The 23,987-nt window shown below is 39.5% G+C and overlaps 1 protein-coding gene and 1 long non-coding RNA gene across 4 annotated transcripts in view; one reads left to right on the forward strand and one right to left on the reverse strand.

The window, feature by feature from the left end:
* SGCD (sarcoglycan delta) overlaps positions 1–10,785 on the forward strand; it is a 611,526-nt gene extending 600,741 nt beyond the window's left edge. For both annotated transcript variants that reach the window (XM_020898146.2, XM_020898128.2), the window contains exons 7-8: positions 800–923; positions 2,289–10,785. In XM_020898146.2, coding sequence (XP_020753805.1) covers positions 800–923; positions 2,289–2,462 — 298 coding nt within the window. In that variant the 3' untranslated portion in view covers positions 2,463–10,785. The remainder of the gene's footprint in view (positions 1–799; positions 924–2,288) is intronic.
* LOC139034442 (uncharacterized) overlaps positions 1–23,987 on the reverse strand; it is a 79,714-nt gene that overhangs the window by 37,702 nt on the left and 18,025 nt on the right. The window lies entirely within an intron of this gene.

Raw genomic sequence — 23,987 nt, forward strand, 5'->3', positions numbered from 1 at the left:
CTGAGGCTTTGAGAAATTTTGGAAAAGAAAGGAGGAAAGAAGGACTTTCCAAGGTCATACCGTGGCAGCCCCACGGCTTGGGTCAGTCATGTCCAACTCCTAGGTCTATTTTCTTAACCTGTTTCCAGGAAGACACAGAAAGTAGGGCAAAAGGGAAAGAATACCTATCAATTTCAGGAATCTCAGTTTAGACCTGAAATTGCCTTACTCTAGAGATAACTTCGGAGAAGGCAATGGCACCCCACTCCAGTACTCTTGCCTGGAAAATCCCATGGATGGAGGAGCCTGGTAGGCTGCGGTCCATGGGGTCGCTAAGGGTCGGACACGACTGAGCGACTTCACTTTTACTTTTCACTTTCACGCATTGGAGAAGGAAATGGCAACCCACTCCAGTGTTCTTGCCTGGAGAATCCCAGGGACGGGGGAGCCTGGTGGGCTGCCGTCTATGGGGTCGCACAGAGTCTGACACTACTGAAGTGACTTAGCAGCAGCAGCAGAGATAACTTATGTAAGAGTTTGGTTAACAAGCTAATGAAGCAACAATCAACTAGGTGTAAGACAGAACAAAACTAGGATCATGGAACACCTTCCTCACAATCTTTATGATGTGCATTGAAGATAAAGCCCAGATATGCTATGTCCACCCTAATAAAGTTGATCAGGCATGTGAAGCAAAGGTAGAAGCACTTTCTGATCAGATACTGAAGTGTCATCTCAATGCTCAGAAGCATCAGCTTCCTCCTAAATTTACTAAAAGAGTGAAATGGGATCTTGACTCTTAGTCTTGCATATATTTCAGGTTGGAGTCCCCGACCCGGTCTCTGGTGATGGAGGCCCCAAAAGGAGTCGAAATAAATGCAGAAGCTGGCAACATGGAAGCCACCTGCAGAACAGAGCTGAGACTGGAGTCCAAAGATGGAGAGGTAGGCGTGAGAGGGACAGAAGCCCAGAGAGACACAGCTCCAGCGAGCCAACGATTCCTAAGACACAGCACTCCTTTGCCTCTGACATTGATCCTACAGTGTAACAACAAAAAAGAGCCAATCAGGAGGTTTTATTTCTGGATCACATATATTGAACAACACAATTATAAGCCAAACCCACAACCCATAGAATTTATGACTCATTATTTGTAAAGTGCTGAGCTAATAGCACATATTACAAAAAACAGAATTATAAGGACGGCTGTAAAAATGAATGCTAATTCCAAACCCTCTCATCACCTTAAAATAGATTTAGTTGTCTGGTATAATTAAACTGTACGACACACAAGATTATTTAAAGAGAAGCTTAGTTTACTTGTAGTCATTTTTAAGTATACATTGTACGCATTTACTTTCACCGGAAATGGAAAAGTAAGTTCTAACAGCTATCCCAGTCAGAACAAGTCAAAACTTAGCTAAGCAGAGGCTGAGAGACAAGAGGCTGCAAATATTCATTCTCTTACCCCAATACAGTCTCACTGTGGTGAACAAAAGAGCTGCTTGTGTTTTTGCAAGCAAGGTAAGCCAAATCCCCAAAGAAAATACAATTCAAATGCAAACTTTTGAAAGTGCCTTTATCCTATTCATAAGTGAATTTTTCCATTTAAGATTTTTTTAAAGAGGAAAAATGTTTTTAAAGCAATTCTCTATTCCACTTTCCATATCTGCTTAGAGGTTATCAGTCTCCACCTGCCTCTGTTCACTAAGCCTGACTTTTGATTGGTTTGGCATGTGCTATATTTGTTTTAAAAGAGCAAGTCAGATAGAGCTTTCAGTTATCAAAACTGTCTCCACAGACAGCTGCAGACTCCAAACCACACACATTTAGAAGGAGTGACTACATCACAGATGCAATTTATAGCTATCAGGATCTGGACGCTGGAGGGATCAGTTGTAATCCTGACATTTAAGACCGGAAGTGCTGCATGTTCTTGAAGCCCCACTCCATACCTAAATGTATAGAGAAGCAGAGCATAGCAAAGAAAATAGTAAAGAATAGTAAAGAAAATTGTTACCCTACCATTTCCAAATTTACATCACTCTAGGAATCCGTTCACATTCCACATGGTATGCTATTACAAAATGCTAATATACACATGACGTTGCCAGTACAACACTGTCTGACTAGAATACAAGCTTCTGGGAGGGAAGAGACTTGACCTGTCTTATTCATCCCTGAATTCCCAGTGTCAACAATGCTGAGCACATAGTTGGTGTTCGTTTGATTTCAACTGAACATTCTTATCCACTGTTTTGGAATGTCAAGAGGATAAGTGACTCTTCCTTCCTGTTTCCTCTCTTTAGATTAAGTTAGATGCTGCGAAAATCAAGCTACCTAGACTGCCTCATGGATCCTATACGCCCACAGGAGCGAGGCAGAAGGTGTTCGAGATCTGCGTCTGCGCCAACGGGAGGTTATTCCTGTCCCAGGCAGGAGCCGGTTCCACCTGTCAGATAAACACAAGTGTCTGCCTGTGAGAGACCATCTGTAGTGGACACTGTCGGCAGCATCCAGGCCTTTTTTGGCTTTAGACCCTGGCTGCCAGCTATTTTTACTAGAACACGGAAAGCCTATCAAAGACCTTGTGTGTATGTGCGTGCGTGTGTGTGTGTGTGTATGCGTGAGTGTGTTTGCGTGTGTGGGTGGATATAAATATATATAAATATATATAAATAAATATATATATCCTCTGTATAAAATGAGGTTTCAGTACAAAAGGAACCATGGGTGACCCTGTGATATCCACTGTCATTGCTATCCCAACCCTGTCACATACCTGATAAAATCAAAACACTAATTTGGTCCTAATATTCTCCAGACCCTGCTGAATCACAGTGTATCAACACTTACTGAATATCTGCCTACATGTTTGAGTAACAGCCTGTCTTTGCTTTTAGTGTCATCACAAGGCAGTGATGGCGGGAATTTGCAAGTCGCCCTCAGGGGCTAAGACCCTTGTAGTAAAAGCAGACCCGTAGTTCCCTTTATGAGCTTCCACACAGCCAGCCATCCCTCTTCAAGTCAAGTCCCTCTAGAAGTCAGACAGAGGAACTCAGACTGGCTGTGCTACTTTGGCATCCAAATGCACCCAGGCTTTCATGGTTGTAGGAATTTGGAGGATGGATTTTAGCAAAGTTTGAATGACTCTCCCAACTCCTGCTAGCCTCCTTCCTTCAAACTCACATATTATCGCACAGTCAAAACAGGAGCTGTAAATCAGCACAAAATAGGATAACAGCTGCTCCTCAGTCGGCTGGAAGCTACTCAGTGGCCTGACAGACTAAGAATAAATGGCCGATATGTCTCTGTTTAAAGGGAAAAAATGGCTCAAAATCTGTTACATCCTCACTTTTGAATTTTATGCAGTGGAGTCGTACCCAAAAAGATCAGGTCAATCCAAATCCTTAAGAATGGAACCCCCTACCCCCATGAGAAGCTATTTGGAGGTGGAAGTCAAAGAGTGGAATAGGGAACAGAATAACTTTTAAATATGTTTCTGGGGACTGATAGGTCATTTAGAGGCATGCCTTTTATTTTTAAAGGCATGCACAAACTCTCTGCCTCCAATCTTCTTACATAGTTTTTCAGTATTGGGATATTCATTTTCCTAAATTGACCATCGTTTTCTCTAAGAATAGTGACCCAAGAATCACAGCCATGAAGTACCATGTGCCCCCAGGAATGTTCACTGAACATTACTCTAGACAAGAGTCAAGTGTCTTCCTTAGAATCGCTGTGTCCCTTGGGGCCCAGTGGTCCCTGGTCCCCTGCATGTGGCAGCAGCTCCCTAATTCCCGCCATCAGCTACCTCCCATCACCCCACTTTCATCATCACACTCCAGGGTCACCCTGGCCAGCTCTTGTGCTGGGACAGGAGATTACACCGTCTCTGTTCAAAGAGGGGAAATGTGCCTGTGCCTTACGTCAATGCACTCAGCAAGGAGAAGCACATCCTGTTATCTTGTTGTTACCTGTAGTTTCTTTCGGGTGATTGGAGGGAAAGGTAAAATAATGACCGGGCATCTTAAAGGCTGGTAGACAAACCCAGTGACTGACAGATGTGGACTCCGAAGAGCCCGGAAGGGTGACATAACCGACTGGCTCCTATCGCCCTGGATGCCACTTGGCAAGCAGTGGCCCCACACTCCTAAATGAAGTCTTCTTTGTAGGCCTGAATGGCATTTGTTTTTTCCTCAACAGGGTTCTACTTTTTCTTACTTCACAAGCAGAGGTGACATGTGCCATAGAAAATGAATAAGAGGTCTGGTATTTTTGAGATGACACTCCAGCATCGGGGGGCTGAGATTGCACATGGGAGGTAAAAACAAACTGTGTATTGCTTGGTCACTTAGCGGTGGGGGAAGAGGGATGGTTCTGGCTTGACCAGTGGTTCTGCTGGCTCCCAGACCCCGGGCTCCCTCCAGTCACTCCTGCTCAATATCCACACAGAAGAACTGGGTTGCTCAACTGTGAGACCATGTGATTGCTTATTTTGCAGCATTAGGGTCTAAAAAAAAAAATGGTAAAAAAAAAAAAAAAATCCAGTTGCTCTGGCTCAGTACTATTTATATCATGTAGGATCACACTGCCAGAATCTGCATGTACCATATCCAGGGTTATTCCAAGCCGAGAAAGGCCCTCCTTGGCAACTTGGAGCATCTACCCCATATCTTTCAGATCAGCAGTAGTTATGAGGCCCTTTGTGGCTACATAACTGAAGACAAAGGGGTTTCGTGTTTTGTTGGTTTTTTTTTAACAGACAAACCATCTTTGCATTTTGTCATCTCAAGTACCTGTTCTAAGGATGACAAAGAAACGGAAGGTTCACTGAGCTCTTTCATCTAATTTTGTTCTAATTGTTAAATGAAAGTCTGAGAGGAGCACCTTGGGAATTTTATGCCAATAAAAAGGAGTGGTGTGATCCCATTTGCAAAATTTAATCCTAAAGGTACTCAGATCACAAATAGAATAAAAAGAATAATAGCAACCAAGAATAGAAATCAAGCACCTATGGGGATAGACACGATATAAAATTCTGATTTTCATTTGTGCCAAGTGACTACAATATAGGTAATGAGCAGGAAGTTTGGCATGGATTAAATCATGTATTTCAGTTCAGACTTTAGAATTCGGTAAATGCATATTAAGTCCTCAATGTACATTTTCCCCCCTAACTTCCTCCATGTCCCTGGTCATGACAAAACATTTTACCTGCATTCTGGAAAAAAAAAATCTCTTTTACATTAAAATCTGATAATTTTAATTTACAACAATGAGATTCTTTCTAATCTTTATATACAGTATCTTCTAGACAATCACATCTCTCAGAATATTAAGCAGTGGGTGGCATAATGAAGAGCTTAAATGAATTTTCAATATTCTAGAAGTTCTAGTATTTTAATATTTTTTAGGAAAGTTTCATCTCCAAATGTTTAGCACCTAGTTCTATTGGATATCTGCTAATAAATTGTTAAAGTTGAGTCTTAAGAGATGACTAGTATGAAGGAGGTTTTCAAAAGCCCTTTTGGTGTCATCAGTCTAGGTGGAAACTAGATACGAAGCTTTATCTTTCTGTTACCCAAGAGACAGAACCTATAAACTCGAACTGGCTTTTAACTTCATTTAGGTCAGTTTCCCTTGGATGATTTTCACTGTATGCCCAGCACCATAGACCAAAGATTGCTTAAGTCTTGACTCTAGCACAGGGGTCAACAAACTCTGGTCCCTAAGCCAAATGGGACTCATCACTTGTTTTTGTAAATAAAGTTTTATTTTAACACAGGCACATCCATCCACTTACATGTTATGGATAGCTGATTGCATACTGGACCAGCAGCGTTGGGTGTCTGTGCCAGAAACCTCGTGGCCCACAAAACACAGTTACTAATTGGTTTTTCAGTGAAAGTTTGCTGACGTTTGGCATAGAGGTCATGTGTAGTCTCATCTGTGTTGGACACAGCAGGAGAGAAAGCAGGTGATAGCAATACATTTCCAGGCATGCTTGGAAATATAAATATGTGGTTATAGAAAAGATGTTCCACCTTACATTGCACGTAAAAGATATCCACTTGTCTGAGAAACACAGGCTCACAGGATTCTTGGGAAGAGGGAAGATGGAATTAGGGAAGGGTTGAGTGAAAGAGGAAAGCTGTGATCATCCTAAAGGTTTTCCTAGGACCCTTAATATATAGGGGTTCCTTGGGTCAGCATCATCGTGTGACATGAAGTGAAGCAGGGGTCCTTTGATTTATATCTAGAATCTCTTTCCTGAAGAGACTATTTCTGCAGTCTCTGCTTAGAGGTTTCTATCTCACCTTCTCAAATTCCAGAAAGATGTCCATTCCATGGTCCTCTGAAGAATATTTTTGACTTAACACATCTTTTTGGCATCCATCACCTCAGTTATTCACACCCACGGCAGACTTGCTCTCTTATGACTACATCAGGCCTGAAGAGTTGGCGGGACCAATAAATAATTAGAAATATTCAGAGGAATATCTTAAAATATGTAAGAAGAAAAAATACAGAATTATTTCATGAAGCTATTACTGGGGAGTTGGAGTTCAGTGGGAAAGACTGCCTTGATGTTGTTTTCAAGGATCTAGGTCTTTGTTCTTTGGCGTAATAGGAGTACAGGAAAGACCTACTTTGAATTCCAACATCTCTGCCTCTGCGTGGTAAGGCAGGGTTCCTTCCAGAGATCTGTCCCTTCAGTCAGCATCCCTATTGCTAATCCAGGACTTCATATTCAATATTATTAAAATACCATCAGTTATGAATGATTCTTTGTAAGTACTAGTATTCCTGTTAGGGAAGGAAAGGTGTTTAATTTTTTACTCACCATATACTAGACCCTAATCAATATTAGCTAAAGGAGTCCTTTGGCACTTTATCTGGATTCAACTCAGAGAGGATTGAACTGGCCTTCACAGGAGCAGCTACATGAGAATATCTTGATTTATTTTAGGCAAAAGGTAGCCTGATGTTTGAACCAAGGAAGTAAACAGATCCATTTAAGCACTAGATCCTTATTTTTTTAAGGCTCTCTGAAAGGTGAAAATCCCATTTAAGTAGGTTGTAAACAAGACCCCTTCTCTCTAGTTCTCTTGCTCCTTAGGCACAAAAAGAATAACAAAGCAGTTCCTGGAATGAAACATTTGCATGGTGCCCCAGTAGCAGGTAGAGGGGAAAAGTCATAATAAAAGAAACAACCTTAGAAAACAGGCCTTTTATCTCAAAGATAAAATGTCTCTCTTTTGGTCTTTCATCACTTTTTCCTCAGTGGAAGGCTCCCCCTTGTCCCAACATATTTCCATTAAAATAGTCAAAGCTAGTGTCAGATGCATCTCTTTCTTTGTGATAATCAGAATTTCAAATTACACAGTTGCCTCTGAATTTCTCATTCACAAAGCTAAACCACTGATAAGAGATAAAGCGCTCTGAAGCCCACTGCTTCAGCCAGCACAGCACACCGCACACATTAGCACTTTCAAAAGCAATGTGATTTCTATGGTTCTTAAAAGCTTTCTTCATAATGGAGTCCTTGAAATTTCTCAAGACAGGTCTGAATGGCAAAGGGAAAGGAATTATTTGTGGGAGGTCCTCGTTTTGAGTATTGTTAGAGCACAAGAATAAAACATCCCCTTGGAGGTGACCCATGATCTATGGGCTATTTTCTTTGGTTTTATCCCACCCCACATCTTCCTTTCTTTAGGTACTGACAGATTAGGATATTAGCATCTTCCCCTGAAAAAAAAGAGCAGTTCAAAGGATGCAACAAGAGGTGTGATGTCAGAACAGTATTAAGGATGTTAACCAAATCCATCAGTAAATAGTCTCAAACATACCAACAGCAGTGCTGACTTCTTAACTTCTGCCCAACAGTGGTAATATCAGTTCCACCTCCACGAGGTTTTCAACTGAACAGAGGAAAACACTATCAACAGGAAGTATTTTTAGAGTTCAAATCCAGCTGCCGCAATGGGAAACCAGAAGAGTATTCCAAAACACCCCGTTAGGCATGTAGACACCCTCACTAGACAGTGAAGGGATTTTGCTCCATCACTGAACATGACCTAAGGTCAGACAATAAAACAAGTTGCCCTCTTTCAGGCAAGAGAGAAGACCTGTTTTACCTAATATCTATTCTGCACTCCTAGACTCATCTGGTAATCCCATTTCTTTATTGTCTTCACAGCCTAATTCTATATGTGCATTATTTTGGTGAAATCAGAGAGAACTCAGATTTCCTAAAGAGAGAACTCAGATTTCCTAAATCCCAAGTTGATCCATAAGGTTACAAAGGAGCAGTATAGCAAAGTACTGTCTGAGGACAAAAGATATTTGATGACCAAGAAGACACTGATGCTTCTTTAGTCACCATATTTATATAATTCACGAGGTCCTAACATTTGGGGGGATGTTATAGCTTCTTTGAGGATCTGAGCAAGTTGTGAACCTTCTTCTCAAATCACACCCATGAATCTTGCATGAGGTCAGAGAGGTCTCCTTGGACCCAGAGCCTATTGTAAAACATGGCAAGCGCTGAGTTCTATTTCTCCAATTATAATGATAATTTTTATGAACTAGTATTCATTGAGCACTATGTGCTAGCCACTGTGCTGAGTGTTTTATATGCATCCACTTATTTCATCCTCAAAACAATCCTTTGAGTTTGGTTCCATTATAGTTCCAATCTACAGATGTGGAAACTGAGGCTTAGAAAGGCTGGGAAACTTGCTCAAAGTCACTAGTTAGAAAAGGGCAGAGCTGGAATGCGGGTCTAACTCCAGATCACTGTGAAGTCACCAGCAGGTCAAGCTATTTGTCAAGCTGTTAAGAAATGTCTCCTACCAGTTTTTTAACTAGTCCTTCTTGTGTAGATGAGACTATAAAATTATATCTCCTTTCTTTCTATCTTGTCTCATGAGTGACAGTATCCAGCACCAAAAGAGAGATACCTATGGTAAAAATATAGAAGATCTGAGTAACAGAATCTGGTACCAAAAAAAAAACCCACCAAATAGTTTGCTTTATGATTCTTGTTAAATCAAGCTCCTTCTCCTTATAAATTCAAAGATGCCTGGATTGTCAGCCTTACATTTAAGAGTTAAACTTTAATCCTCAATGATCTATAGTTGAGGATACACAGATAAGCGTTTCTGCTCACACAATTCTCCTTCCCCTGTATTTCACTTCAAAAGACAAATGTCTTATTTTAGGTGGCTATCATTCTTCCCTACATTTAGTTATGGCAAGACTCCAGGAGAGAATCAAATAGAAAGGAACTCAACTGTCTGTATTTCCCTACAAGAAAATAAGACTGGCAAGAATTCAGTTAGCACCAGGCATTCAGGACCAAGCTGGCCTCTTTGGCTGGGATAATGGTTTGACTCTCACACCCTGTACCTGGTCAGTCATCACTAATGGTCCATAACCCCACCTACCCCATGTGCAGAATTTTTCTTACCAAAGCACTCAGGCCATCATTACCAATTGATCTGAGTTGGAAAGGGGACCCACCTGCCAATTCTTGTTGCAACAGTGGCACCCTTGAACCTGTACAGTTGACACCAGTGTCCTAGTTTCAGCAAAGAGGTTGGTGGCATTCCAGTGATTAAGGGAGCAGATGAGTGCATCTGAAGTTCCTTATACCTTCGTGGCTTTGGGGCACTTTCATCTTCTAAGCCAAGGGATCAGGGTTTGATCTCTAAGAGTTCAAAGACTTAAAATCATTTTGAAGAATTAACTCAGCCAGGGACAATCGGAACAGGCTAAACTAGTATGCCCTTGTGCAGCTCCTATTAGTCTGCCCCTACCCAGAGCTTCGTAATGGCGCAGTGGCAGAGGGTGGGTCTGTCCTGCCTTTTCTGTGTCTTCTCCACATCACATGTCTGACCCCTAGAGGGCTGCAGACAGAGCCTCTCCTTGCTCCTGACACAGTCAGTCCCAGTGCTGACCAGGGTCCTGTCGTGCTCCTGTGGCCCTGCCACCTCTCAAACCTTAGTAAAGGGATGAGCTAAAAATGTCAAATATCCTCTTTGAGGGTAAGTCGTTCAGGGATTTTCTTTTACTGATGTATGCGTCCAAACGGCAAATTAGGAAGGGGTCTCTTTAAAGGGTCTCTTGGAACTAACATCACCAGAGCCAGCAGTCAGGTTCCCTAGCGGAGACAGGAGATGTTGGCAAAGTAGAAGGAAGAGTCTGCAAACCTGAATTTGGGGTGGACACAAAACTAACCTGATTTATAGGTAGTGTTTGGTGAGGCAGTAATAGAGTCTGCAATCTGTTAGCCGCCTACCCAGTCAAGTTTCTCTCTTTTTGAGGCCACAAGGAAGCAGAGGCACAGTTCTTCAGGAAATCCAGTTTGAGAAAGGAAAGGCAGGGAACCATCCATCTTTGTGCTGGCTAAACACACTCCCGGAGAAGCCAGATTCTGGTGCTTTCACAGTAAAGATAAGGTCATAAAAGTCCTATTTGCTTGGAGATTTTGAAAAAGGAACCCCATTTCCCTAAAAGCAATTGAATTCAGCCTTTGGATTTTTTTTTTTTTAAACTTGGTTTTTTGTTTTTCTCTGGATTTGGGTGTGATGTAAGAAGAGCTTTTTAGTTTTGTTTTGAATAACATCAATCCTTGCACACTCTATGCAAAAATTTTGTAAGCATTGCAATAATGCTATGAATTACAAGGAACTATTTTAACTTTATTACACTTTCTGTATAAAAAATTTGTATTTAATATTATTTCAACTGCAGTCTTGTAAAGTATATTAATAAAAATAATGATTGGTAAGAAGGAAAGCACCCTTGTCCACTTCTTTAGGGAATTCCACTTTCACAGTTGATAAAACAGTTACTCCTGTTGACTCTGCCACAGAAATAAATTTTAAGGTTAACTTCTCTTCTCCTTCTCTTTGATCAGTGGCCTAACACATTATTAAGTCATTTTTGTTTTTGGGAAGAGATTCACACAGGCTGCTTTATGAAAGAGAGCTTATTATAAGATAACACCTGCCTAGAACTGGGGAGTCCCCAGGACTTGGAGAAGGTAAGGGAACAGCCATCTTCTACCATTTTCCTAAAGACCTGGACAGGCTCCTTTTGCTGTAGTTTAACACTCCTATCTCTAAATCAGTGAAGAAGCCAGTCTGCTTGCTCCACATTTTTAATCAGGATACCTTAGCATTCCTGGTCAGCCTATGGATCAGCCACCTATAAGCCAGTTGCTCATCCCTGGTCCAGTTTTTATCCTTTTCCACAGAATACCCTAACCCTGCTCCCCAAATGGGGACAATGTATGACAGAAGGATATCATGGCATTACACACCACAGTCAATCCTCCATTCCAGCATCTCAGTCTCCTGGCCTTCCAGAGTACCACATTTTTGAACATACTATTCCATCCACCTAGAATGCCCTTCCAAGTCGCACCACCCTATCACAGGATATCATCCTTCAGGATCCCATCCCCATGTCATCTTTCCTCTGTAGTCCTTATCATTCTTAAGTCCCCCATTAATTTGTTCTAATTTATTTTATAATCCTATGTTGTACTGTGATTTACCTATTTACCCATCAGCCTGAGACCCTAGAATGCTTATATTTATTTTTAAAGTTTATAAAGGAGTAATGACATATGAATAGATTCTCACAATTACATGTTAAGGTAGAGAGGTCATTTTCTCATCTAGAAAATCTAAGACTAATTTTATTTTACATATCCAGTACATGACAGAATCCATATGCATTCCCCATTGTACTTTCATCATAGGTTACCTCCCATCAAATTAAGCTGCTGACTACAAATGATGCTGAAGCAACATTACAGAATCCTCAAAAGGTAAAATGTTATAGGGAAAATTTTACTCACAAGTAGGGTGCAGTAATTTTAGTACATGGTTTCTTTTTTGGGGGAAACTTACCAAAGAAATCTAAATCAAAGAGAAGGAAGTCAGAGAAGTCACCATTCAAAATGCATTGGTGAAAAAGCTGTTGAAGCATGGCTAAAATGAGAAGGGAACACTAAGGAGAGAGAAAGGCTGTTACTGGTGACTTAAACTAATTGACATGAGTGTTAATACAAAATTACAAAACAGATGAAATACTGAGTAGCTAAAAAGAGTTCTATCATTTTCCTTCACAGAAGGAACTCTTTTAAAGTGGCAAATAGGTATAAAACAGCAACTTTTACATTTCCTCCAACTTGACTCCTTTGAAAAAGATGTGAAAACTCTGTAGTTCAGTCAGCCACCAAGCCCCACTTTACCCAAAGAAAAGAGTCTGGGTACAGAGCCAGGGAATGGGAGTCAGTGCAGAGAAATACATAAATTTCAGGGAAAAAACCCTGTGAATAGCATGTATGAATTTGCTTCTCCAGTTAAGTTCAATGACAGGCTAATTTTAGTCTGTGCATGCTAATTTTAATTATCCTCAATAACACCAAATATTTGGTGTTTGAATCAGTTTACAGCCCCCACTGAAGACCCTCCTGACCCATCAATGGAGAAATGAGATCTGCTATGAGACTCCCTGGCACAAGTAATTAAACATAATAATAGAATCCTTGTGAGATATTTCAAGGAAAAACTTAGAATGTAAAATGGGTAGATACAATGTGAGAATACAATCTTCCAAATTATGGTATATTTTAATTGAAAGCAAGCATTTTGGAATGGCAAAGTTGAGGACAGCAGATACTAAATCAAGGTAGCAACTGTAACATGAAATCATCTAGTTTAATCTATTAAAAGACCAAGTCAAGAACTGCACTTAAAAACTTGGTGGGCAAAATTAACCTAAAAAACTTGAAAATGTTTTATAGTAGGAGAGCTTAATTATGATGATATATAATAATAAAGTTCCTGTCTTGCTGACTGTATATATAATTAAAACATTATGCTGAACAGGCAAGTAACATAAACCCAAAATCCACAACTTTGAAGTATAAGAAAAAGGAAAATTTAAAAAAAAAATAAGGAAAATAATTGATAAATATAATTGCTCTTTATAACTTACAAATTGGAAAACCATTATACACACAAAACACATGCACTCCCCTATGCATGTCATCAAAACACTTCCCTTTGACTGTCCCATGATCATATAAAATAATCTGTAAATGAAAACGTTAAAAAAAAAACTCTTCAGTCTATATTTTCTGAAAGTAGAAATGGATGGTATATTTAACATAAAACCCTAGGAATTTCAGATTGAAATATATTTTCCTAACTAATTAGTGATTAGCCTATTTGAAGAATGAAAAACCCTACAAAGTATGCTGTTTGGCCAAAGCAGTCTTCTGGCATGATAAAAAGCATTTAAACTTATCATAGGGAAATGAATAAACAAAACAATCAACTTAAGATTTCAGAATAATCAACAAAAGAACAAATATAAATCATAAACATAAGATGGCATAAATAACTCTAAATTCCACCAGTGAAGCCCTATTAATAATTCTAAATTTTACATCTTAATAAGTAGAAAACAAAAACCTAAGAAAAAACTGCTAAGTATTGAAAAATATGAAGGCAGGCTTAAGAGATATATAAAAGTTTAAATGCTATAAGCGACATGTTATTCTAAGAAAAATAGAAGACCCCAATCATGTACAATTTTAAAAATCAGCTCAAATTTAAAACGTTAAAATTAGTGCTTGTTTCTTAAATAAAAATAAAATAGTTTTGCTTAGGAAATTATATTCAAGACATACTTTTTCTGATATTAGCTCATATATTTTACATATAATGCATATGCATAAACATTCATAAATTTATTCATAAAGAAAAACTACCATAGATTTGCTGTAACCTATGCTTAAAAATGTAAAAATTTTAGAGAGATAAATATAAAATTAAGAGACCAACTCTTAGCTGAACAGACTAAAATTGATGAAGATTTTTATCTCCTTCAAGTTATTTTACATGTTTAACAAAATTCCAATCAAAATCCCAACAGAAATTTTCTTGAAAGTAAAAGTAATTCTAAATGTTATCAGGCAAAATAATTTTTTTTAAAAAGTCAAGGAATGTTGCATACAAAAAGTCACTAAAATGATGCAAACCTAACAGGCTATTTAAAAGCACAGAATAGCAGTGATGAAGATAGCCATAATTCAAAAACAAAAAAGAAAGATCAATTGCACTTGGCATTATTTCCCTACCAAAAAAACACCCCCTCCTTTCTTCATCCTGGCTTACCCCAGCTCACCTTCTAAGACCTGGCTCAGACATCTTCCCTCTCAGAAGGTTTCTCTGACTTGTTTCTCAGTGGAGTGAGCAGTCCTTTGTACCCTCAGGGAACTCTGAACAAACCTCTATCAAGGCTTCCCTTGTATGGAAGCAACCTGTCAATTCTTCTACTCACGCCACTAGAACAAGAGCTCAAGAACAAAGGCACAGCCTCCTCAGCATTTTACCACCTAAGCCCAACCAAGTGTCAGGGACATAAACAGAAATGGGTGAACAGACCAGAAAACTCAGACTCAAGTGAATTTGTGAATTTGTCTTATATCAATGTATCACTTCAATCTACTTTTTATTCTTAAGCACTCCAAAACAGAGAGCAGGAACAAGATGGTGACTTCTGCACTCAACATACAAGTGAGCAGCCTTGACAATGAAACAAATAGCTGCAGATATGAAATACTAATGAGGTGCCAGGGGAACAGGTAGCTGGAAGGCCATTACAAACCAATAGAAAAAGCTCTAAGTATTTGATTGTTACAGGGAAACTGATCAGCAATTGTTTTGGTGAGGGCAGGGAGGGGAAGTCTCAGATTCCCCCCTTAAAATACCTCCAGGGGGTCAGAGTTAAATATCTTTATTCATCTAGTATCGACTGAATCTTTACTCTCTTCTAAATGAGTAACATACACTCCTTTCTCTTGACTATCTCAAGAGTCTAGCAGGATAAACAGAGATCTAAAAAGGCCAACTACCATGTAATATGGAAAAGATAAAAATAATAGGAAACTGACAAGTAACCAACCTATGATGTGAGGAAGAATGACAACAGAAATTGCCAAGAAGACTAACATATTCAAATGCACAATTCTCTAAGTTTCTGCTTTCCCCACACCACGCCTCACAGAGAACTCTTTTTAAAGAAGTAAAAAACAATGGGGCTTCCCAGGTGCCATTAGTGGTAAAGAACCCACCTGTCAATACAGGAGACATAAGAGATGTGGGTTTGATCCTTGTGAAGGGAAAATCTCGTGAAGTAGGACATGGCAACCCACTCTAGTATTCTTGCCTAGAGAATCTCATTGACAGAGCAGCCTGGCAGGCTACAATCCATGGGGTCATAAAGAGTCAGATGTGTCTGAGCACACAGAGAACTCTTTTTAAGATAGTAAAATAATAGCAGTAAATAAGAGAAATAGTTAAAAATTCTGTGTTTTTAGGAACCCATGCAAGTTAATAAAGAACCAAGACATCACTAAGTAAATGACCCAGTAATAAACAAGTAATCCACACAGGTTGGTCATGGAAGAAAAGCTATGACTAACCTAGACAGCATATTAAAACGCAGAGACATCACTTTGCCAACTAAGGTCCATCTAGTCAAAACTATGGTTTTCCCGGCAGTCATGTATGGATGTGAGAGTTGGATTATAAAGAAAGCTGAGCACTGAAGAATTGATGCTTTTGAACTATGGTGTTGGAGAAGACTCTTGAGAGTCTCTTAGACAGCAAGGAAATCCAACCAGTCAATCCTAAAGGAAATCAGTCCTTAATATTCACTGGAAGGACAGATACTGAAGCTGAAGCTCCAATACTTTGGCCACCTGATGAGAAAAACTGACTCCTTGGAAAAGACCCTGATGCTGGAAAAGATTGAAGAGGGGAAGAGAAGGAGACAACAGAGGATGAGATGGTTGGATGGCATCACTGACTCAATGGACATGAGTTTGAGTAAACTCCAGTTGTAACAGAAAATAAAAGAAAAACAAAAGAACTTGCCTACATTTTCTATCAAAAAGGAAATGTGAGACATATGTATCTCAACATTGGTACAGTGGACATTGGCGTAAATTTTCAAAAAGTAATTCACCAATATTTTTAATGAGTCATAAAAATCTTCATACACTTTGGCCCAGTAATCCCATCTTCCTCCAAGCAACAATATTTAAATAGGAAAAAGTTGTTAGTGACCGTGATAAATAAACACTGCAATAGGATTTAAAGACGGGAAAAAATAGCAGCACTACCTAACCAGTTGAAAGGGAAGACTAACAGACCACGGTTGGTTCAACTTGATGGAATATCTTTAAAAGGGTTATGAGGAGTTTACAGTAAAGCAAGATGCAATGTTGAGTGTGTAAAATGATGTATACACCTGACTCAAGACTTCCAAGAAACTGAAGGTGATTTTATTTAGATAGTGGTACTGTAGGTATAGTTTTCTTATTATCATTCCTGTGCTTTTGTTTGTATAATAAACTTTTAAAAAAAGACCAGTATCTGCTCTTTATCTGTAAAACAGATTTAATAACACATACTTTGACACTGCCAACAATCTACATGAAGGAAAACACACAGGCCAAAATTGTTTACTGCACTGTTGTTTATTTTTGTTAAAAATTTGGAATTTTCCTTTTTCCCAACAATTGGGTAAATAAATCATGGTACATTCAATTCATGGAATAGTATAAATGTTAAAATAATTTTAGAAACCATAGGACAAAATAAAATAAGTCAAAAGACCTAAAATTACATGAAAACTAATTACAGCTATATGAACATATATATATACATATATAAATATATATACATATACATAAATATATACATATATAAAAAATTATACATATATATAAGAATATATATGTATTGTTAAGAATTAAAAGGAACCACTGATAATTTTAAGTTACATTAAGGTGATATGAATATGGTTGAATATTTGTTTTCCTAAACTTTTTTTATGCATGCTCACTTTATAACTGCTAATTTTGTAAAGTGAATGAACAGAAATCTCTTTCAAATTTTGCCAAAAAATTATTAACTTAAAATTTTCAGTCTATTTATTCAACTCAACCAATGGGTCAAATTTGAAAAGACCTCTGAACACAGAGAACACCTAGGGATTTAAGGTGGTCTCTCTTTCCATTTCACATTTTCTCATTTTGTCATAAGATCTTTGAAAATGTTCTTCTGGGCCCTGTGATGGTTACAAAGCTTGACTACAGATTTGACATCAAAGAACAGACCACACATCTAAGCTCTATTTGGGCACCAAGGTTGTAGGAACTTGGCTCCCCTACTGGACTTCAAGTAAGGACCAGGTAAGGAAGGATCCAACCCTTTCCCCTTTCAAGAGACTTAAAGGGGGAACCCAAGGAAAACTTTTACCACAACTTAAACTTTATAGCTACCTTAAATTGAGAGAGGGATAATTGATGCGGTCCAGTCTTGGAGACTCTTTCTGATCATCTGACCACTGCTCTCCTCATTTACTCTCATCCCTCAAACTCCCCCTCAACCTCCTCCTGCCTCCATATACTAGGATTGTTTTGTCAAGGCAGACCTTATAGCTGGTAATTTCAAGTGGTTTCACATAGCCTTAATACATCTTTAATCCATCCTTCCCATGATTTCTAGGCTTCAGAACGTACTTCCCCTTAGTTCCCATGATACTGCAATGCATGATTCCTCCTTCAACATCAGACTTCTCCTCTTTATAAAAGACTTCATCATAAGTAATCCACCGAGGTCCTCAGATCCCAATAGTTAATCCCTTCTCCAGTACTATGGGACTTCCCTTGTGGCTCAGATGGTAAAGAATATGCTTGCAATGAATGAGACCCGGGCAAGATCCCACTCCAGTATTCTTGCCTGGAGAATTCCATGGACAGAGGAGTCTGGCAGGCTACCATCCATGGGGTCACAAAGAGTTGGACACAACTTAATGACTAACACTTCCAGTATTACAGACAGTTACCACAGGGGTCCTTCTCCACCTTTTAAAAGCAAATTATCTGCCAGATTCTATAATCTGACCCAACTAGTTTTTATTCCTTAATCTTTCCCTGAATAGTCAAGGGAGTATTTGCCAATAAAATTATGCTTCTCAGCAAGAGAAGAGTTTAACATCTGGTGGTGGGTATAGACACCGAGGAAGGGCATTGGTTTTGCTGTAACTAGTCCTGTGTCTGAGCTAGACCAGTGTCTAAGACCAGGTTTCCCATAAAGAACGCCAGTAATTCTAACCTCAATTATATGGGTTCCTGAAAATTTTATCCATCCCCACTCAGTTCTTCTGTAGTTTTCCTTAACATCGTGCGTATAATTTACTCTTTTCCTTGAAAAAAAGAATATTTCTTCTCTTGAGCCTCTTCCTTTTCTCCCTGTCTTGCTATATTTTGCATGCCAACATAGTCAAATCTCTCCTGTAATACATACAATCCAAATGTATTCTCTCAACCCTGCTCATCTCAAGAAAATTTACCACCCAAATTCTTGAAAACAGTCCATGCTAACTACTTCAACTTTCACACTTACAAATATTCTCCAGGATATGATTACAGAACTTTCACAGGACTAGAAAGAAATGGACACACCTGAAGGGCACAAGCAAAATCTTATGCACAACAGAACCCCGGGAAAAGGAGCAGTGACCCCAAAAAAGACAGAGTCAGACCTGCCTCTGAGAGTTTGAGGGTCTCCTACGGAGATGTGGGTCGGCAGTGGCCTGCTTCAGGGACAGGCATACTGGCAGCAGCAGTCCTGGGAGGCACATGTTGGCAAAGTCCCTGGGGAGGCTGCATTTAGCCCTATCACAGAGCCTGTAGACTCTAGGACTGGGTTGCCTCAGGCCAAGCAACTAAGAGGGAGGGAGCACAGCCCCATTCATCAGCAGAAATTTTGATTAAAGATTTGCTGAGCATGACTCTGCCCACCACAGCAAGACCCAGATTGCCCCATAGCAAGTCCCTCCCATCAGGAATCTTGCACAAGCCTTACCCTCAACCATCAGAGCGCAGACAGAAGCAAGAACTACAATCTAATGGCCTTTAGAATGAAAACGACAATCACACACAGATAACCAAAATGATGACGTGGATTACAGCCTTGTGTAACTCAATGAAGCTATGAGCCATGCCATGTAGGACCACCCAAGACAGATGGATTATGGTGGAGCGTCCTGGCAAAACTAGGTCTACTGGAGAAGGCAATGCAAACCACTTCAGTACTGTTGCCTCGAGAACCCCAAGAACAATATGAAAAGGCAAAAAGGTATGACACCAGAAGATAAGTCCCCCAGGTTAGTAGGTGTCCAATATGCTACTGAGGAAGAGCAGAGAAATAGCTCCTGAAAGAATTAAGAGGTTGGGCCAAAGCAGAAACAATGCTCAGTTGTGGATGTGTCTGTGTGAAAGTAGTCTGATGCCATAAAAAACAATATTGCATAGGATCCTGGAATGTTAGGTCCATGAATCAAGGTAAATTGGATGTGGTCAAGCAGGAGATGGCAAGAATGAATATTGACATTTTAGGAATCAGTGAACTAAAATGGATGGGAATGAATTTATTTCACATGACCATTATATCTACGACTGTGGGCAAGAATCCCTTGAAGAAATGGAGTAGCCCTCATAGTCAACAAATGAGTCTGAAATGCAGTACTTGGGTACAATCTCAAAAATGACAGAATGATCTTGGTTCGTTTCCAAGACAAACCATTCAGCATCACAGTAATCCAAGTCTATGCCCCAACCACTAGTGCCAAAGAAGCTGAACACAAGACCTTCTAAAACTAACACCCAAAAAAGATGTCCTTTTCATCATAGGGGATTGGAATGCAAAAGTAGGAAGTCAATAGATACCTGGAGTAACAGGCAAGTTTGACCTTTTATACAAAATGAAGCAGGGCAAAGGCTAACAGAGTTTTGCCAATAGAACACATTGGTCCCTGAGTACGCAAACTGCAGCCATGAAATTAAAAGACACTTCCTTCTTAGAAGAAAAGCTATGACAAAACTAGACAGCATATTAACATGTTTTTCCAGTAGTCATGTAGGGATATGAGAGTTGGAGTATAAAGAAAGCTGAGTGTCGAAGAGTTGATGCTTTTGAACCATGGTGCTGGAAAACTCTTGAGAGTCCCTTGGACAGCAAGGATATCAAACCAGTCAATTCTAAATGAAATCAATCCTGAATATTCACTGGAAGGACTGATGCCGAAGGTAAAGCTCTAGTACTTTGGTCACCTGATGCGAAGAGCTGACTCATTGGAAAAGACTATGATGTTGGGAAAGATTGAAGGCAGGAGGAGAAGGGGTCAAAAGAGGATGAGATGGTTGGATGGTACCGCTGACTCAATGGACATGAGTTTGAGCAAACTCTGGGAGATGGTGAAGAACAGGGAAGCCTGATGTGCTGCAGTCCATGGGGTCATTAAGAGTCAGACATGACTTAGCGACTGAACAACAACAATTTTTGACTTTAGGTCTAATTATCACAGAAGGCAATGGCAACCCACTCCAGTACTCTTGCCTGGAAAATCCCATAGATGGAGGAGCCTTGTAGGATGCAGTCCATGGGGTCACTAGGAGTCAGACACGACTAAGTGACTTCACTTTCACTTTCATTTCACATTTCACTTTCATTCAGGAAACAGCAACCCATTCCAGTATTCTTGCCTGGAGAATCCCAGGGATGGGGGAGCCTGGTGGGCTGCCGTCTGTGGGGTCACACAGAGCTGGACACGACTGAAGTGACTTAGCAGCAGCAGGTCTAATTACACTGATCTCTAAAAAGGTCACCACTGACCTCCTGGTGGTCAAATCAGTCAGCTTTCCAGTGACTATTTCTCCATTCTGACTCTGTCCAGTTCTGAGTCCATACTCTAAGACCGTGGTGATGGCTACATATCACCAATTACCTGTCCAAATTCCTTCTAGAACCCCATGTGGCCCAGGCATCCAGCCTGCCCTATGACATCCACATGACTCCAGGAAACATGAACTTCACCAATCAATAATGGATAAATTAAACCAGAGGGCTCATAAGTCCATCTTTATTTTCCATTTTGATGAACATTTAGTGATTTCACAGTACCTCAGAAAGATCTCTGACATGCGTTTCAAAATTTGCATTACTGATTTCATTCCTCTGACAGATCTATCGAGATTCTGATAGTTATAAAAACATTTCCACAGAGAAACAAAAAGGCACCCACAACCAACTCTTTTACCAGGATGGTAAGTTTATACCACCATCCTTTACTCCTACTTTCTCCTTTTCTTTGATTCTTCCTTTAGGTGCTGTTTTGCTTTGGATATCCATCAATCTTTCTTTGTTTATACAATGAGCACAGTTGGCAAAAAGGCAGTGACCTTTCTCTTATGCTTTTCCTGCCTCTGCCAAACAGGGTCTTCATAAGAATTGCCAAATAATCGTTTTAAATTATCCCACTTAGTTGTCACAGTAACTTTATAAAATAGGACACAAATGGGGACCTAGTGACTATCCAGTGTATATGTCCAGCAGAGGAAGATCTAGAGTCTCTTCAGTGCATTTCTATTTACTGAGCACCAATCACATAACAGGGGTTCCAGGCCCAAGTGCCATTGCTCCTTCAAAATGTGGCAAATCAACCTTGTTTCCTTTCTGACCAGTAGTTAGTTATTTGTGACTGTGGTAAGCCTTGAGCCTGTAAAATGAAAGTGTCCATTGAATGATCTACACTAGCCCTCCCATTGGGTAATTTCACATGGTGCTCGGTATACTATTTCTCAACTGTGACCAATTCTGAATGGGACAGGATCAGCCCACCCATTCATTGACCAAGTTCTTAGAAAAGTGAAGCAGGTGATTAATTTCATTACTTAAAAAGACTGAATGTTAAGATACTTTGCTCTTCTTCAGTTCTTCTGTGAGTGAGACATATGGAATATAATTGCTGTCTTTTACCTTTTTATCTGCTGGAAGAGTCTGAATAGTATCCTTCCCTCCAAGAAAGAATGCTTTTTTTTTTAGCCACTAAGGATGGCTTCCTTAATTGACCTTCAGGGTTTGTAATAAAAACAGATAAACAAAGGGTACAGGGGGTGCCTTTGAGGCTAACAAGAAGCGTGAGTACAGAGAACCTGCGAGGTTACTGAGGAGACAGAGGTCAGTAGGAGGAGACAATTCTCACCACACCATGCCAGGGCGGGACCAAACTTTCCAAAAACATGTTATGCCATACCAGAGATTGGAGGCTGGAATCCAGGGACCAGAATCCCCCACTTCAGCAAAGACTCCTATGCTTCCACATCCAGTCAAGATGATGTAATGAGCTTAACATTTTAATGCCCACACTCTGTTCTAAATACTTAACAAGTGGTAAGATGGTCTTTAAAAAGAAGATAAACATATATAAAGCAGAAACTGGTAAGAATTCAAAGACTGTGAGATGAAAGCTTTTGAGTTCTTAATGCCCAGGAACAGAGGTTGTCTGTGGGCTATACCTTCACTGCTTAAAATTAAGGAAGGTAGGATGCAAGAGGACGGGAAAATGCTTACAGTTGATTCTGCCTGCACAACAGGTAATGAGAAACTTCCTGCCTACAGAATAAAGATAATAGATAAAGCCTCATTACAAGCACCTGGAAGTATCCAAAATTTCCCTGATGCTGCTCTGGGGGAGAAGACTTGAAAAGTAATTTAAAACTTAGTTCTATATTCAGGACTTTTGGAGGCTCTAGACAACTTAGATTTTAAAAATAAAATAAAATTTTCAGTCAAAGAAAGCCATCAAAACATAAATCTGAAGCTAAGGGAAGTGGTGGGGAATCCAAAGCATATAAGTGAAACTGGCTACCCAGGTAGCGCTAGTGGTGAAAAACCCACCTTCCAATGCAGGAGACATAAGAGACGTGGGTTCGATCCTTGGGTCGGGAAAATGCCCTGGAGTAGGGATGGCAACCCACTCCAGTATTCTCGTTTGGAGAATCCCTTGGACAAAGGAGACTGGTGGGCTACCGTCCATGGGGTTGCAAAGAGTCAGGACACTACTGAAGAAAGTTAGCACATGCACACAATACTAAATGGGCAAGCAATAAGGCAACAACTTAAAAAATTCAATCCAGATGAATTAATATTATAGAATCATCTGGAAAAGATTTTAAGTAGTTAATCTTCAAAACAAAAACATCTTTAAAATGGGAAAACAGATATGAAGCAGAAAAAGAAAAGACTTCTATGAAAGTATCAGGTAGAACTTTTGGAAATAAAAAGTAGTCACTGATTAAAATAAACAGTTAATGGAAAAGATAAACTCTGTCAAAAAGGGAATTAGTAAATTGAACATTAGTATTAAATAGAGTGCAGCATGAAAAGGAATAATTCTTAGAGTATTAAAAGAAATGGAGATTACGTACAGAGGTATCAGTATATGTCTAATTGAAATGTCAGAAAAATATAAGATATGTTGGAGAAGGAATATTTAAAAAGATATACTAAAGATTTTCAGGAAAAAAGATAAGCAAGAGTTATCAATTTTAACATACAGAGTACTGCACAAGATAAATAAAAATAAATTTATAAATAGACATATTTAAATAAAAGTGCCAAAATAATATATAAAGAGAAAATCTTAAAGGTTATCTGAGAAAGGGAAAAGTGTTATTACCCACAAGGAGATAACAATGAATAAATATCACCAGCTTGTATCATTAAAACTTCAAGGGAAACTTGAACTCATGGGACGTGATTATCAAGATAAAATGTTATATTCAGTTAAATCATTAGATATAGAGCAGGAAAAAAATTAATTTGCACACACACTGTATTGGATGTATATACACACATATATAGGATGATGGGAAACCCTCTAGAAGACCTCTAGAAAAAACTACCAAGTGATGAACTCATAGACTAATAAAAGTTACCATGTGACTGTGTGAATGTGAAGTCGCTCAGTCATGTCCGACTCTTTGCGACCCCATGGATTGTAGCCTACCAGGCTTCTCCGTCCATGGGATTTTCCAGGCAAGAGTACTGGAGTGGGTTGCCATT

This window comes from Odocoileus virginianus, chromosome 3, assembly GCF_023699985.2.
Source record: "Odocoileus virginianus isolate 20LAN1187 ecotype Illinois chromosome 3, Ovbor_1.2, whole genome shotgun sequence".
Classification (NCBI taxonomy): Eukaryota; Metazoa; Chordata; class Mammalia; order Artiodactyla; family Cervidae; genus Odocoileus; species Odocoileus virginianus.